At 43.7% G+C, this 14,425-nt stretch overlaps 2 protein-coding genes across 3 annotated transcripts in view; one reads left to right on the forward strand and one right to left on the reverse strand.

Annotated features, from left to right (window-relative positions):
- Positions 1-14,425, reverse strand: part of LOC126987605 (guanylate cyclase soluble subunit beta-1-like) — an 80,516-nt gene that overhangs the window by 18,277 nt on the left and 47,814 nt on the right. For both annotated transcript variants that reach the window (XM_050844726.1, XM_050844725.1), the window contains 2 exons: positions 8,515-8,668; positions 4,575-4,729 (listed from right to left, as the gene is read on the reverse strand). In XM_050844726.1, the coding sequence (XP_050700683.1) occupies positions 4,575-4,729; positions 8,515-8,668 (309 nt within the window). The remainder of the gene's footprint in view (positions 1-4,574; positions 4,730-8,514; positions 8,669-14,425) is intronic.
- Positions 1-14,425, forward strand: part of LOC126987604 (head-specific guanylate cyclase-like) — a 376,569-nt gene that overhangs the window by 17,255 nt on the left and 344,889 nt on the right. The window lies entirely within an intron of this gene.

Genomic DNA, 14,425 nt, shown 5'->3' on the forward strand with positions numbered 1-14,425 from the left:
TCTCTCTCTTCTCTCTCTCTCTCTCTCTCTCTCTCTCTCTCTCTCTCTCTCTCTCTCTCTCTCTCTCTCTCTCTCTCTCTCTCTCTCTCTCTCTCTCGTCACTTAGCATAAATTGTCTGACTTTTTGTAATCTTCCTATTTTTTACCAAGGTCGTGTTTTTTGTTCATATATTTTTTTTCATTATTGGTATTGGCCGCGTGACAAAATAAAAAAATAAAAAAAGCAAAGAAAACGTGTAGGACATATCGATTTTTTTTTATCTGTGAAGCGAGGTAGAAGAAAGTTAATTTAGGTGAAGTCGTAAAAGTGAAATCCGTCTAAACAAGTGATATGGATACTTTTTTTGGTGTTTGTACATGTTTGGATGGGGTCTGGAGGATGCCGTTCCGTGTGTGGAAAGGACAATAGCTGGTGTTTGTTGTGTTAAAATCTGAACCTCCTAGCGTGATTAGAAATGGGGGAAAATTGTGTAAGAATTAGAGAGATGTTTGTGTGTGAGCGGTGGACTGGGTGAATCTGCCAAGAAAAATTAAGGATACGTTTTTGGCCTTTGTGGGTGTTTGGATGGGTTTAGGAGAATGCCGTTTGCGTGTGTGGAGAGGAGAATAGTTGGTGTTTGTTGTGTTAAAATCTGAGCCTCCTAGCTTGATTAGAAATGGGGGAAAATTGAGTAAGAATTAGAAAGATGTTTGTGTGTGAGGGGCGCACTAGGTGAATCTACCAAGAAAAATTGTGGATACGTTTTTGGCCTTTGTGGGTATTTGGAGACGGTTCAAGGGCAACAAAAGGAGTAGAAAAAAGGCCCGCTACTCACCGCTCCCACAACAGACAAAAGTAAAGAGTTAGGATAGTGTGTTTAGGTGTGTTTGTAGGTGAAGAATTAAAGGAGAAAAATAGTTTAATTAGAATCCATCCCACGTTGACATGTAGAGAAGAAAAAAAATATATAGATAATAAAAAAAAATACGGGGGAACGATTTTTCACTTAGTTTTTTCTTTATTCACTCAAAAAAAAAAGGAAGAAAAAAGGAAACTGTGAGGAAACGTCAAGAATACATACATACACACATACATACATACATACACACAACACATACATACATACATACAGACAGACAGACAGACAGACCGAGAGGCGAAAGGAAGGAAGTAATGAAGGGAAGGGAAGGGAATGGAAGGAGAGAAAGGAGAGAGAGAGAGGGAGGGAGGGAGGGAAGGAGGAAGGGAGGGAAGGAGGAAAGTGCGAGAAAGATTTGTCAATGTCGCCTCCTCGCTCTCTCCCTTTTTTCTCTCCATTCCTCCTTTCCTCCACCTCTCCCTCCCTAAGTCTTTCCACCCATATACTTCTCCTCCTTCCTCCATCTCCAGTTTTTTCTCTCCCTTCTTCCTTTCCTCCATCTCTCCCTCCATACGTCTTTCCTCCCTTACACGTCTCCCTCCTTCCTCCTCCTCCATTCCTTTCCCCCTCCCTCTCCCTTAGTCTTTCCTCCCATACATGTCTCCATCTTTCCTCCACCTCCTCCAGTTTTCTCTCATCTCCTCATTCCTTCGTCTCTCCCTCCTTAGTCCTTTTTCTCTCCATCCTTTTTATCTCCCTCCATTTTTCCCTCTCTCCCTTCCTCCTCTTACTTCCCTCCAATACACTCTCCCTCCTTCCTCCTCCTCCTCCTCCTCCTCGTCCTCCTCCTCCTCCTCCACCCCTCCAGTTTGATTCCCAAGGTGGAATAGTTTATCTTCTTCTATGAATAACTTTGCTAACTTTATCGAGCTCGCGGAAGAAATGTTTTTACGCACCTGAGAGAGAGAGAGAGAGAGAGAGAGAGAGAGAGGTGTGTGTGTGTGTGTGTGTGTGTGTGTGTGTGTGTGTGCGTGTGTGTGTGTGTGTGAACCGACAAATATTTTACACAAACTTTCGCATTTCATCTTATATTTATCACTTTAATTTCCTCTTGTCCCCTCCTCCTCCTCCTCCTCCTCCTCCGCCTCCTCCTCCTCCGGGCACACACTCACCACTCACTACCTTCCCTCCTTCCCCCTCTGCCCTTTCCTCCTTTTCTCTTTTTCCTCCTTTCCCCTCTACCCTTTTCTCCTTCCCTCTCTACCCGTTCCTTCTCCCCAAACAAAACACTGCAAGTTCTCCTGCAATAAAGCCAACACTATGCTCAGGTTCATAGCGAGGAACTTCGAATGCAAGACGCCGGGAGTTGTGTTATCCTTGTATAATTCGCTGGTAAGGCCCCACCTGGAATACGCCGTGCAATTTTGGTCTCCTAATTACAAGAAAGATATTGAATTACTCGAGAGAGTATAGCGACTCGCTACGAAAATGATACCATCATTGAGGATGCGATCTTACGAAGAACGACTCAAGCGACTCAACTTCTTCACGTTGGAAAAGAGACGATTGTGGGGAGACATGATGCAAGTTGATCACCCAAAACTCTTCACGCTACAACCTAACCCGAGAACAAGAAACAACGGTAAAACAATCCAAGCGAAGCCATGCAGTACGGATATCGGCAGGAGCTATTTTTTGAACATGTAGAGTCGTCCGCTACTGGAACAGCCTTCCTGCAGGAGTGGTTAGTGTGGAAACAATCAACTCTTTTGATAATCGCATTGACCGTCACTTTGCTGCGTCGAGAGTGAACTGAACGTAAGCTCGAGTGTGAACATTGGTGTTTTAATACTTCCGCAGGTCACTCCTGTGGCTGACGGACTGACTAAATCACTGAAAGCAGGCAGCCTCGCAATGGACCAACAGGCTTTCTGCTGCCTGCTCGTCCATGTTTCTATGTTTCCTCCCCCTCCTCGTCCTCCTCCTTCGTCTCAGCGTTAGTGAAAAATTCTACCCGCGGATGTTCTTTTCAATACACAATCGTCGACCTCGTTTTTCCCACCTGGCTGTCTTGTTATAGGCCGGCGGGAGAGGTGGAGGTGGATGGGAGGGAGCGAGAGGCCAGACTATTCTATTCTCTTTCCTTCTCTGTTCTTTTCATTTCTCTTTTTCCTTTGGTTTTGTTTATTTTCCCTTTGTCTTCCGATTTTTTCCTTTCTTACTTTCCTGTCCTTTTTCCGTTTTATTTTTTTTCCTGTTCCTTTCCTTTCATTCCCGTCCTTTCTCTTCTATTTTCTTTCCCTCCTCTCCCTACCCTTCCCTTCCCTTCCTTTACCTTCCCTTCCTTCACCTTCCCTTCCTTCACTTTCCCTTCCTTCACCTTCCTTTCCTTCACCTTCCTTTCCTTCACCTTCCTTTACTTCACCTTCCCATCCCTTCCCTTCCCTTCCCTTTCCTTTCTCTTCCCTTCCTTTACCTTCCCTTCCTTCACCTTCCCTTCCCTTCCCTTCCCTTTCTTTCCTTTCCTTTCTCTTCCCTTCCCTTTCCTTCCCATCCCTTCCCTTCCCTTTCCTTCCTTTCCCTTCATATCCTTTCCTTCATCTCCTGTCTTTTCCCAGGCCTTCCAGTTCCTTTCCCTGCGTATATTTTCTTTCCCATCCCTTCCCTTCCCTTCCCTTCCCTTCCCTTCCTCGACGTAGATTAACTCTTCATTACTTAGTCTGTCCAGCAAACTAGACTGTGATGTCGAGAGCTGTTGTACTAGATTATGACATGACCAGATTAACTTGTTCTTGTATAATCTCTCTCTCTCTCTCTCTCTCTCTCTCTCTCTCTCTCTCTCTCTCTCTCTCTCTCTCTCTCTCTCTCTCTCTCTCTCTCTCTCTCTCTCTCTCTCTCTCTCTCTCAAGGGTATACCCCCTTTTCCTGTTTACTTTCTTATGGTTTTTCCTTTTGTGTTTCCACTTCGATTTCTTTCTAACTTTATTTTCCTTCGTTTTAGTGGACGCTTTCCGCTCCACTTTTTTTTTTGCTCTGTGACCTCGTTCCAGCTTCCTCCTCCTCCTTCTTTATCTCCTGCTTCCTCTGATTCTTCCCCTCCTCCTCCTTCTGCTCCTCCTCCTCCATATCTTTCTCTTGTTTCTTTTCACACGACTACTACTACTACTACTACTACTACTACTACTACTACTACTATTCGTCCTCCTCTGCTTCCTCTTCCTTCTCCATCTCTTTCTCCTCTTCTTGTTTTTTTTCTTTTTTTCTCCCCATTACCACTACTGCTACTGCTATTATTTCTCCTCCTCCTCCTCCTCCTCCTCCTCCTCCTCCTTCGGGTTCGATTCCCGGGCGGAGTGGAAAAAATTGGGCAGCTTTTCCGACACCCTACGCCCCTGTCTACTCAGCAGTGAATGGGTACCAGGTATTAATCGGGGGTTGTGTCCTGCCTCCTTGGATCTGTTCTCTTCTCCTATAATTCCTTCCCCTCCTGTCTCTCTCCGGCATATGACCACAGATGTTGCGCCGACTAAACAAAACTTTCCAACTTTTCCTATAATTCCTTCCCCTCTTGTCTCTCTCCGGCATATGACCACAGATGTTGCGCCGACTAAACAAAACTTTCCAACTTTTCCTATAATTCCTTCCCCTCTTGTCTCTCTCCGGCATATGACCACAGATGTTGCGCCGACTAAACAAAACTTTCCAACTTTCCTCCTCCTTCGTCCACACACTCACCACTTGGAAGAGCTTGTCGAGGGCAGCGTCGGGGTAGGTGACGGAGGGCAGGACGCGACAGATGGAATCCCCCGCCTGGTGCACGTGGAGGTCCCGGTCGAACATGAGGTGGAAGGGACAGACCTGGCAGAACGTCTTGGGGCTGATCTTGGACTCTGTAAGGGCGGGAGGGGGAGAGATGAATAGGGGTGAAGAGGAGGGTGGGGGGTGAAAGGGAGAGAGAGGATGAAGGGGTTTTAGAGATCAATGGTTAGTGGGTATGTAGAGAGGGATGGAGGAGAGAGAGAGGGAGAGAGAGAAAGGGAAAGAGATGAAGGGGGTGAATGAGGTTGAAGGGTATGAAAGGGTTGATTGGTTAGTGGGGGTGTAGAGAAAGGGAAGAAGAGAGAGTAGGGGAGGTAGTTTTATAAGAGAGAAAGAAGGAGAGGATGGTGGCAAGGAGGAGGAAGGGGAGAATGGGGAAGGATGGGAGAGATAAGGGAAGGAAAAGGGAGGTAAAAGGAGGTAAGGGGAGGAAGGGAGAGGAGAGGTGGGGAGAGGGAGGGAGAGAGAGAGAGAGAGAAGGCAGGACATCCTCTATATAAGTTCCTCTTACTTTCTCTCTCTCTCTCTCTCTCTCTCTCTCTCTCTCTCTCTCTCTCTCTCTCTCTCTCTCTCTCTCTCTCTCTCTCTCTCTCTCTCTCTCTCAACTATTTTTGCCTCTACATCATTCTACTTTTTCTTTATTCAGTCTAAGAACACTCTAAGCTTGGTTCTTTGTCTTTAAAAATATCCCTCTCCTTCCTTTTCCTTTTTTCCTCCTCCTATTCCTCCTCCTCTTCCAGTTATCCATCTTTCTCCTCCTCCTCTGTTCTGTTTTGTTTTCCTCTGGTTTCCTCTTCCTCTCCTTACGCTTGTTTTATTTTTTCCTCCTCCTCCTCCTCCTCCTCGTCTTCTCTTCCTACTTTTCTTCTCCTATTCCCTTTCCTTTTTCCCGTTTTCATATCCGTCTCCTCTTCGTCGTCTTCCTCCTCCTCCTCCTCTACTTCCCTTCCTACCTCTCCCTCATTTTCATTTTCCCTCCATTTTTTCCTCCTCGCTGCCCTCTGAGCTAACTCGGATCGGCTTTTCAAATCCCTTCCTTCCCTTCACTGACCTTACTGTCTAATTTTCCTCTCTGCTCCTTTTCTCCTTTCCTCCTCCTCTTCCTTCTCCTTTTTCCTCATTTTCCTCCTTTGGTTCTTCACTTCCTGCTTCTCCTTATCTTTTTCTTATTCGATTTTCTATTTCTTTAACTTCTCTTTCTTCTTCTTTTCTTCCTTTGTATCCTCTGTTTTTTTCTTCATATTCCTTTTCTTCAATTTGTTGGTCTTGTTAGTGTTTTTACTCTTGTTTTCTTTCCTTCCACTTCCTCCTCCTCTTTATTTTCCTCCTCTTCCTCCTCCTCCTCCTTCATCTTCTCTTTCTTCTTTTCTTCCTTTTTTTTCTTCATATCATTTTTCTTCATTTTGTTGGTCTTGTTATTGTTTTTACTCTTGTTTTCTTTCCTTCCACATCCTCCTCCTCTTTATTTTCCTCCTCGTCCTCCTCCTCCTCCTTCATCTTCTCTTTCTTCTTTTCTTCCTTTTTTTCTTCATATCCTTTTTCTTCATTTTGTTGGTCTTGTTATTGTTTTTACTCTTGTTTTCTTTCTTTCCATATCCTCCTCCTCTTTATTTTCCTCCTCTTCCTCCTCCTCCTCCTCCTCCTCCTCCTCCATTCTTTTTCCTCTCTCTTCTCCTGTTTCAATTAAGCTGCATCGTCATTCTTTATCATTATTCCTCATTATTTTTCCCTGCATTTTTTCCTCATTATTTTCAACTTTTCCTTTCTCATCTTTTATCATTTTTTCCTCATTCTGCTGTGTCTATTTTTCTCCACTTAAATTCTAATTGGTTTATTTTATTTTTTATTTATTTTTTCGTCCCTGGTATTAGTTCTCTTTCTTCTTCTCCTTCTTCCTTTTCTCTTCCTCCTCCTTCTCCTTTTTCTCTCCATCTTTCTTTTGTGTTTGTGTTCCAGTTTCTTGTTCCCCTTCTTCTTTTGTTCTCTCCTTCGCATCGTTATTTCTTTTATTTTCTCTTCCTTCCCTCCCCTTCTAATCCTCTTCTTGTTATTTCCTTTTTTCAATCTTTTTTTGTTGCTTGTATCCTTCTCTCACCTCCTCCTTTTCCCCTCTCCCTTCTCAATCCCTTTTCTCTTTCCATCCTTTTATGTCACTTCCTCCATATTTCCCTCTCTTATTTCCTCCTTTTGCTTCCCTTCCATATACATTTCCCTCCTTCCTCCTCCTCAGCCTCCTGATGTTAACACCTTTCACCACTTACTCCTTCTCTTAATTGCCTGAAAAGCTTATGCTTATATAAAGGCTGGCCTCTAACAATACATACAACATATTATGTAACTGTACCTAATAGGCTATTAATAAATGTTTCAAATGTTTCAAATGTTTCGTCTTTCTCCTCCTCGTTTCTTCCGTCCTTCACAACTCTTACGTCATTATCTTTTTCGTTTTCAATAAAAAAATAAAAAAATAGATCTGTTTCCCCTTTCCGTGGTTTTCCTTTTTATTGTCCTACTTCCACTCATCCCGTTTTCTTTGCTAGGTTGATTTCGTATTTTTTTCTTCTTTTTTTTTGTCTTTTGCTATACTTGCGTTTCTCTTGTTAGTTCTTAATCCCTTTCTTCTTCCTCTTTCTTCTTCCTCCTTCATCTTTTTCTCGTTTTCCATTTTCTTTGTTATTTTTCTTTTTTCTTGTTTTGTCATCTTAATTTTCCTTCCTCCTCTTCTCGTTTTTCCTTCTCGCTTCCCATGTTCATTAAATCTTCAATTCCATTCTCTTTCCTTTTTCCCCTTTTCTTCTTTTTGTTCTTGTTCTTCTTTTCATTCTCATTTTGTTTCTGTTCTTGTATTTTTGTTCGTTTGTTTCCTCCTCCTTCTCCTTTCTCATCTTCCATAAATCTACCAAATGTATCCTTAATTTAATCCTTCTCTCCCCTCATCTACCTTCCCCCTTTTTCACAGATCCATTTCACATTCCTCCTTGCCTCGTCCCATTTCTCTTTCCCTCTCGTCTTTCTCCTTCACCTTCATCTCCCCAGACCTCTTCAGCCTCAGCCTCCTGATGTTAACACCTTTCACCACTTACTCCTCCTCTTAATCCTCCTCATTTTCCTTCTTCTCTTAACCTTATGTCCCCTCTTCCTCCTCCTCCGCTTGGCTTTATTTTAACTTCTCTATTTTTCATTAGCTTCATTTTTCTCATGTTTTCTTTTTCGTCTTTTTCTTCTTTTTCTTTCTTCTAGTATTCTTCTTCCTGCTCCTTCTCCTCTGCTTACTATTTTTTCTACTTGTTTCCTCTTCCTCTCTTTATCCTTGTTCCATTTCTTCTTCCTCCCCCTCCTCCTCTCCTCCTCCTCCACTTCCTCATTTATTCATGCTTGCTTTTTTATTTTAGTCTCCTTGTTATTGTTCTTGTTCTTGTTCTTCTTCCCTTCCATATACTCCTCTTTATTTTCCTCCTCTTCCTCCTCCTCCTCCTCCTCCTCCTCCTCCTCTATCCTTTCTTTCTTCCCTCGCCTTCCTTCCTTCCTTCCCTTTCTTTCCCTATAGCCGACTTATACTGTCTTATCCTCTCCTCCTCCTCCTCCTCCTCCTCCTCCTCCTCCTCCTCCTCCTCCTCCTCTTCCTCCTCTTCTCCCCCCCTCATCAGCGTAGCCAGATTATCGTATTCACCACATCGTCTATATTACTTTTAAGCCACAAACTCTCGTACCTACACAAATAACGATAGAAAATTGAAGTTAGCGTTAAAACTCCTATTTATTGATGTTTGTTTGTTTGTTTTTGCATTCGTTTTTGGTCAGAAACTTCGAAAATGCAATGCGATGTGTACGATAATTTGCCAACGCTGCCCCTCACCCGTTTCCGCCTCGAGGTCGTGGCTCGTCTCGCTGATGTGATGGGTCGTGTGTGAGTCCTTCTCCGTGATGAGGAACTGCACGTGACCCTCCTGCTCCTTCGTCTTAAGGATCTCCACCTCCACCTCCGTGTCGTGCAGCTCCTTCGACACCGCCTGGGGGAGAGGGAGAGGGGGAGAGGGTTAGTGAGGGGCGTGTTGGGTAGCCCGTGTACGATAGTGAAGGGTGGGTACGATAGTTTGTGATGAAAGGTTGGATGTTGTATTTAAAAACGATTGTAAATTTGTTTCTTTATCTTCTACATTATCCTTTCTTCCCCTTCTTCTTCTCCTCCTCTTTTCTCATCCTCAATAAATCTTGCACAAGTTTTTTTCAGTTTTTCTTTTTTTTTCCTCCTTTCTCCTCTTCCATAAATCTTCCATGAATATTACGTGCCGTATTTTCAATAACTATCTTCTTTCTTGTACGGTAATAAGGCTCAGTACCTCCTAGACAGAAAAAAAGACAACATACCTACAGACAGACAGACAGACGGACGGACGGGCAAACACACAGCAAGACAACAAACACAAATATAAAGACAAACAGTGAGTGGAATATGAAACGAAAACACAATAGCAAGAAAACCAGCACCGAATGGACCTCAGAAAGAAGCCAAGACAGAACGAGGGGAGCGAGTTGGTTGTTGGGTGGGGAGGGAGATTGAGTGGAGTGATTCGGGTGAGCTGGGTGGGAACGGCGGGGAGAGACGAGGGGAATACAATACAGGGCCAATTCAAGGAGGACGAGGACGAGGAGGAGGAGGAGGAGGAGTGCCGGTGGGCCAGACGAGGGAAGGAGAGAGAGATGAAAAGAAGGCAAGGGTAAGGGAGGGAGAGAGGGGAAGAGAAGGCAAGGGTAAGGGAAGGAGGGAGAGGGTAAGAGAAGGCAAGGGAAAGGGAAGGAGGGAGAGAGGAAGAGAAGGCAAGGGTAAGGGAAGGAAGGAGAGAAGAGCACAAACGATATAGAAAGTCTTGGTGAAGCAGACGAGGAAGAGAGACAAAACGAGAATTAGAGAAGGAGGAGGATGTAGAGGAATAGAGGAGAAAAAGAATGAAGGAGAAAGGGAAGGGAAAGAAGGAGAGAAGACATAGTGTTGGGGAACCAGACGAGGAAAATGGAGGTACGATAGGAACAGAAGAAGAGAAGGGAGAGAACATAAAAGGATAAAGGAGATCAAGCAGAAATGAGACCACGGCAAGGCGCTGGGAAGGAGGGAGAGGAGGGCAAGGAAGAGATAGAACGTGTTAGCGAACCAGACGAGAAAAGAGAGACAAAACAGGTGAAGGAGAGGAGGGAGGATGCGGAGGGATAGATAGAGAAGGAGACAGAGCAGGAAGACCAGTTAAGGAAAGTTAGGAAGTAGGATTTCAGGGACAGAACGAGACCAGAAGCTGAGAGGAAGGGAGACAGAGGAAGGCGGAAGAATAGAATAATCAAATAACAGTGGAATTGTAGGCCTAGGCAGACGAAGAAAAGAGGAAGGAGAGCAAACATAAGCAGGGAGAAGGAAGTTTAGAGGGTTAAGAGGAAGCAGGAACATGAAGAGAAGAGAGAGAGAGGGAAGGATAGCACAAAGAAATTAAACATATACGTATTTTAGATAGATATAAAGACAATAGAAAATAAATAGAAAAACTGATGTAATTTAGAAAGACGCAAGAAACGGTCAGAGCACATTGGAACGTTGTAACATATAGGAAAAGATAAACGGAGTGGGACATAGGAAGAAAACAGAGGATGGAAACAGGAATCAAACGGTTTTATTGAGTAGATTGGATGCTGAGAGAGGAAGGAAATAAAAACATAAATGGAATAGTTCTTTTTTTTACATAAGGCGATGGGAGAGGAGGAAGGGACTTAGAGGCAAAAGGCAAAGTATAAAAAGAAGGAGAGAGGGGTTTTATTGAGTGGATGCTGGAAGAGGAGGAGAAAGGGGCGTAGAGGTATAAGGTAGATGGAATTAGGGAGAGAACTTTATTAGATATGGTGCTGAGAGAGGAAGGAAGGGATGAAAGGGAATAAGGAAGAAGACGGAAATAAAGGATAGCACTGTTTTATTGAGTAGATTCGGTGCTAGGAATGGAGGATGGAGAGTAGAAGTAAAGTAGAAGATATAACAGTGACAGAATAGATTGTTGAGTGGATAGTGTACTGAGAGAGGTGGATAGGGCGTAAGGGGAGAAGACAAAGATGAAAACAAGGAGAAAGCGTGTTTATTGAGTGGATGGGATGGTGGAAGTGGAGTAAAAGGCGTCGGTGGAAAATGGAAACAGTGATAGATGGCGTCGTGGGAGTGGAGGAAAGGGTGTAGGAATAAGATAGAAAATAGGAAGAGGGATATAAAAGTTTTGTGGAGAGGATGAGATACTGCGAAACAAAGAAGAGACATAGAGACAAAAAGTAGAAGGGATAATCAAGGAGAGAGATCGGTTGTATTGTGTACGTAAATTAGGATACTGTGAGAGGAGGAGGAGGAGGAGGAGGAGGAGGAGGAGGAGGAGGAGGTATAAGACAGCAGATGGAAGTAAGAACTGTTATCGAGTCGTTGAGATGCTCGGAGAGGATGAAGGGACATAGCGGAAGGAAGGAGATGGAAACAGGGAGAGAGATTGAGGTAGTGGTTTCATTGAGTAGCTGTGGTCCTAGGAGAGAGAGAGAGAGAGGGAGGGAGAGAGACCAACGTAAGGAAAGCGTTTGACGTGAAAAAGAGACAAATGGCGCAGTGAGAGCGGTGATTTGTCTGAATAAGTTGTGTTGCGTATTCACTTTCCCTCTACGCATCGGAACCCCGGGAAAGGAAGGACAGAGAGACGAGCAGACGGGTAGAAACATTACCAGACAGACAGACAGATGGGCTGACAGATGGGGAAACAAACACATACATAGAGGTTGACAGATATGGAGAGAGAGAGAGGGAGAGGGAGAGAGGGAGAGAGAGAGACATATATATTCGCAGTCTTTCCTTCACACTAGAAACGCAGAATTTATTGCACTAAGGCTTAGAATGTCGCGGCGGGAGCGTCTGAAAAGTTGTTTTGTTGACGAAAAATTTACGAGAGGACATGACCCACTTTTCTCTCTCTCTCTCTCTCTCTCTCTCTCTCTGTCTCTCTCTCTCTCTCTCTCTCTCTCTCTCTCTCTCTCTCTCTCTCTCTCTCTCTCTCTCTCTCTCTCTCTCTCTCTCTCTCTCTCTCTCTCTCTCTCTCTCTCTCTCTCTCTCTCTCTCTCTCTCTCTCTCTCTCTCTCTCTTTTATGTTTTTTCCTTTACTAACCCTTCTTATCTCTCTTCTTCCTCCTCCTTCCCCTTCCTCCTTCCTTCTTCCTCCTCTTCCTTTCTCTCCTAAGCAGTTTCTCCTTCGTCTTTTTCTCCTTCACCTCCTCCTTCTCCTCTTTCTTGTATTTCTTTTTCATTTCTACATCCATTCATGCCTATCTACCTTTTTCCTTCATTCTCTGTACTTCTTCTTTCCTTCTTTCCTCCTCTCTGACCCTTGTGATATCTCTTCCTCCTCTTCCACTAGTCATCTTCCTCTTGATTCTCCTCTCCCTCCTCTTGCAGCTCCTCTTCTCCTCTTGTTGATCTTCCTTTCCCTCCTCTCTCAGTTCCTCCTCTTCTTCCGCTTCTTGAACCTCTCCTTCCTCTTTCATCTCCTCCTCTTCCTCTTTTTCTTGATCCTCTTCTTCCTCTTTTAGCGAATCCTTTCTCTCCTCTTCGTCCTCCTCTTCCTCCTCTTCTTGATCCTTCTCTCCCTCCTCTTCTCATTCCTCTCCTTCCTCATTTACCTCCTCCTCTTCCTCCTATTTCTCCTCCTCCTCTTCCTCCTCTTGATGGCGGACCCAAAACTGGGACCTTTCAAAATTCCTCCCAGACACTCCGAGAGGGTATAGGCGTCCCCTCTCCTCTCTTCCTCCTCCTCCTCTTCCTTCTCCTTATCTTCTGTTTCATTGTGCTCTTCTATTCCTCCTTTTCTTCTTCCTCCTCCTCCTCTTCCTCCTCCTCTTCCTCCTCCTCGATCCTCTTCCTTTGTTTCATTGTTTATATTTTATTTTTATTTTTTGTGCTTTTCCTCGTCTTTCCTTTAGTTTTCCTGTTCCTCCTCCTCCTCTTCTTCCTCTTCCTCCTCCTCCTCCTCCTCCTCCTCCTCCTCCTCCTCTTCCTCCCTCTCCTCCACTTTCTCCTTCTCCGCAGGCTTTCTTTCTCCTCTTCGTCTGTTTCTTTTTTTTTCTCTTCTGTTTTTTTTCTTTCCTTCTTTGTTTTACTTTGTTTATTTTTTTTTTTGGGGGGGGAGGGGTCCTGCTCTTCCTTTTCCTCCTCTTTCTCATTTTCCTTCAAGTTTTCTTTCTTCTCTTCGTCTGGTTCTCATTTTCTTCTCTTTTCCTCTTTTTCCTTCTCTTATTTCTTGTATTTTTCTTCTCTTTTCGTTTGGTTTTCCTCTTCCTCTTCTTCTTCTTCTCCTCCTTTCTCATTTTCCTTCAAGTTTCCTCTCTTCTCTTCGTCTGGTACTAATTTTTTTTCTCTCTTTTTCTCTTTTCTCTTCTTTTATTTCTTGTATTTTTCTTCCTTTTTCGTTTGGTTTTCCTCTTCCTCTTCTTCTTCTTCTCCTCCTTTCTCATCTTCCTTCAAGTTTTCTCTCTTCTCTTCGTCTGGTACTAATTTTTTTTCTCTTTTCCTCTTTTTCCTTCTCTTCTTTCTTGTATTTTTCTTCTCTTTTCGTTTGGTTTTCCTCTTCCTCTTCTTCTTCTCCTTCTCCTTCTCCTCCTTTCTCCTTCTCCTTCTCTTCGTCTGGTACTCATTTTCTTCTCTTTTCCTCTTTTTCCTTCTCTTCTTTCTTGTATTTTTCTTCCTTTTTCGTTTGGCTGTTCTCTTCCTCTTCTTCTTCTCCTCATTCTCCTCCTTTCTCCTTCTCCTTCTCTTCGTCTGGTACTCATTTTCTTCTCTTTTCCTCTTTATCCTTCTCTTCTTTCTTGTATTTTTCTTCCTTTTTCGTTTGGTTTTCCTCTTCCTCTTCTTCTTCTCCTTCTCCTCCTTTATCATCAGGCTTTCTTTCGCCTTTTCCTTTGATAGTCTGTTTTTCCTCTTCTTCTCTTCTTATCTCTGTTCTCTGTTTCATTTTGGTCTTATTTCTCTGCATTTCTTCGATTTTCATTTGTTTTTTTTCTGCTCTTAATCTTTCTCCTCTTCCTCCTTCAGCCGTTTCTGTTTATTCTCCTCTACGTTTGGTACTATGCTGTTTCTACTTTCTATTGTTTTTTTTCTCTTACTCTCCTTCTCTTCGTCTTTATCCCTCTTCAACTTGGCGTATTTTCCTCTATTCTTCTTCTCCTTTTCTTCTTTTTCGTCTTCTCCCATTTGTGTTTTTCTCGTCATCATTCTCCTCCCTTTCTCTACTCCATGTCCTCCTTTCTCCCTTCTGCTCCTACGCGTCCTCCTCCTCCTCCTCCTCCTCCTCCTCGTCCTCCTCTTCCTTTTTAAGAAGATGTGGAGTCAGCCAGTGAAGAGAATCGTGGATCGGTTTAAGAAGTTGTGAACCTCAACATCTACCTGTGTGTGTGTGTGTGTGTGTGTGTGTGTGTGTGTGTGTGTGTGTGTGTGTTTCTATTTTGGGTAACCTCATTTTCTTTTTTTTCTTTTTTTGTTGTCCAGCTTTTCCGCGGGAAGGATGTTGAGGGGAACTTTGTAATGAGCTTATAAATGCGTTGTTTTGCTCTCTCTCTCTCTCTCTCTCTCTCTCTCTCTCTCTCTCTCTCTCTCTCTCTCTCTCTCTCTCTCTCTCTCTCTCTCTCTCTCTCTCTCTCTCTCTCTCTCTCTCTCTCTCTCTCTCTCTCTCTCTCTCTCTCTCTCTCTCTCTCTCTCTCTCTCTCTCTCTCTC

Source organism: Eriocheir sinensis, chromosome 65, assembly GCF_024679095.1.
Source record: "Eriocheir sinensis breed Jianghai 21 chromosome 65, ASM2467909v1, whole genome shotgun sequence".
Taxonomy (NCBI): domain Eukaryota; kingdom Metazoa; phylum Arthropoda; class Malacostraca; order Decapoda; family Varunidae; genus Eriocheir; species Eriocheir sinensis.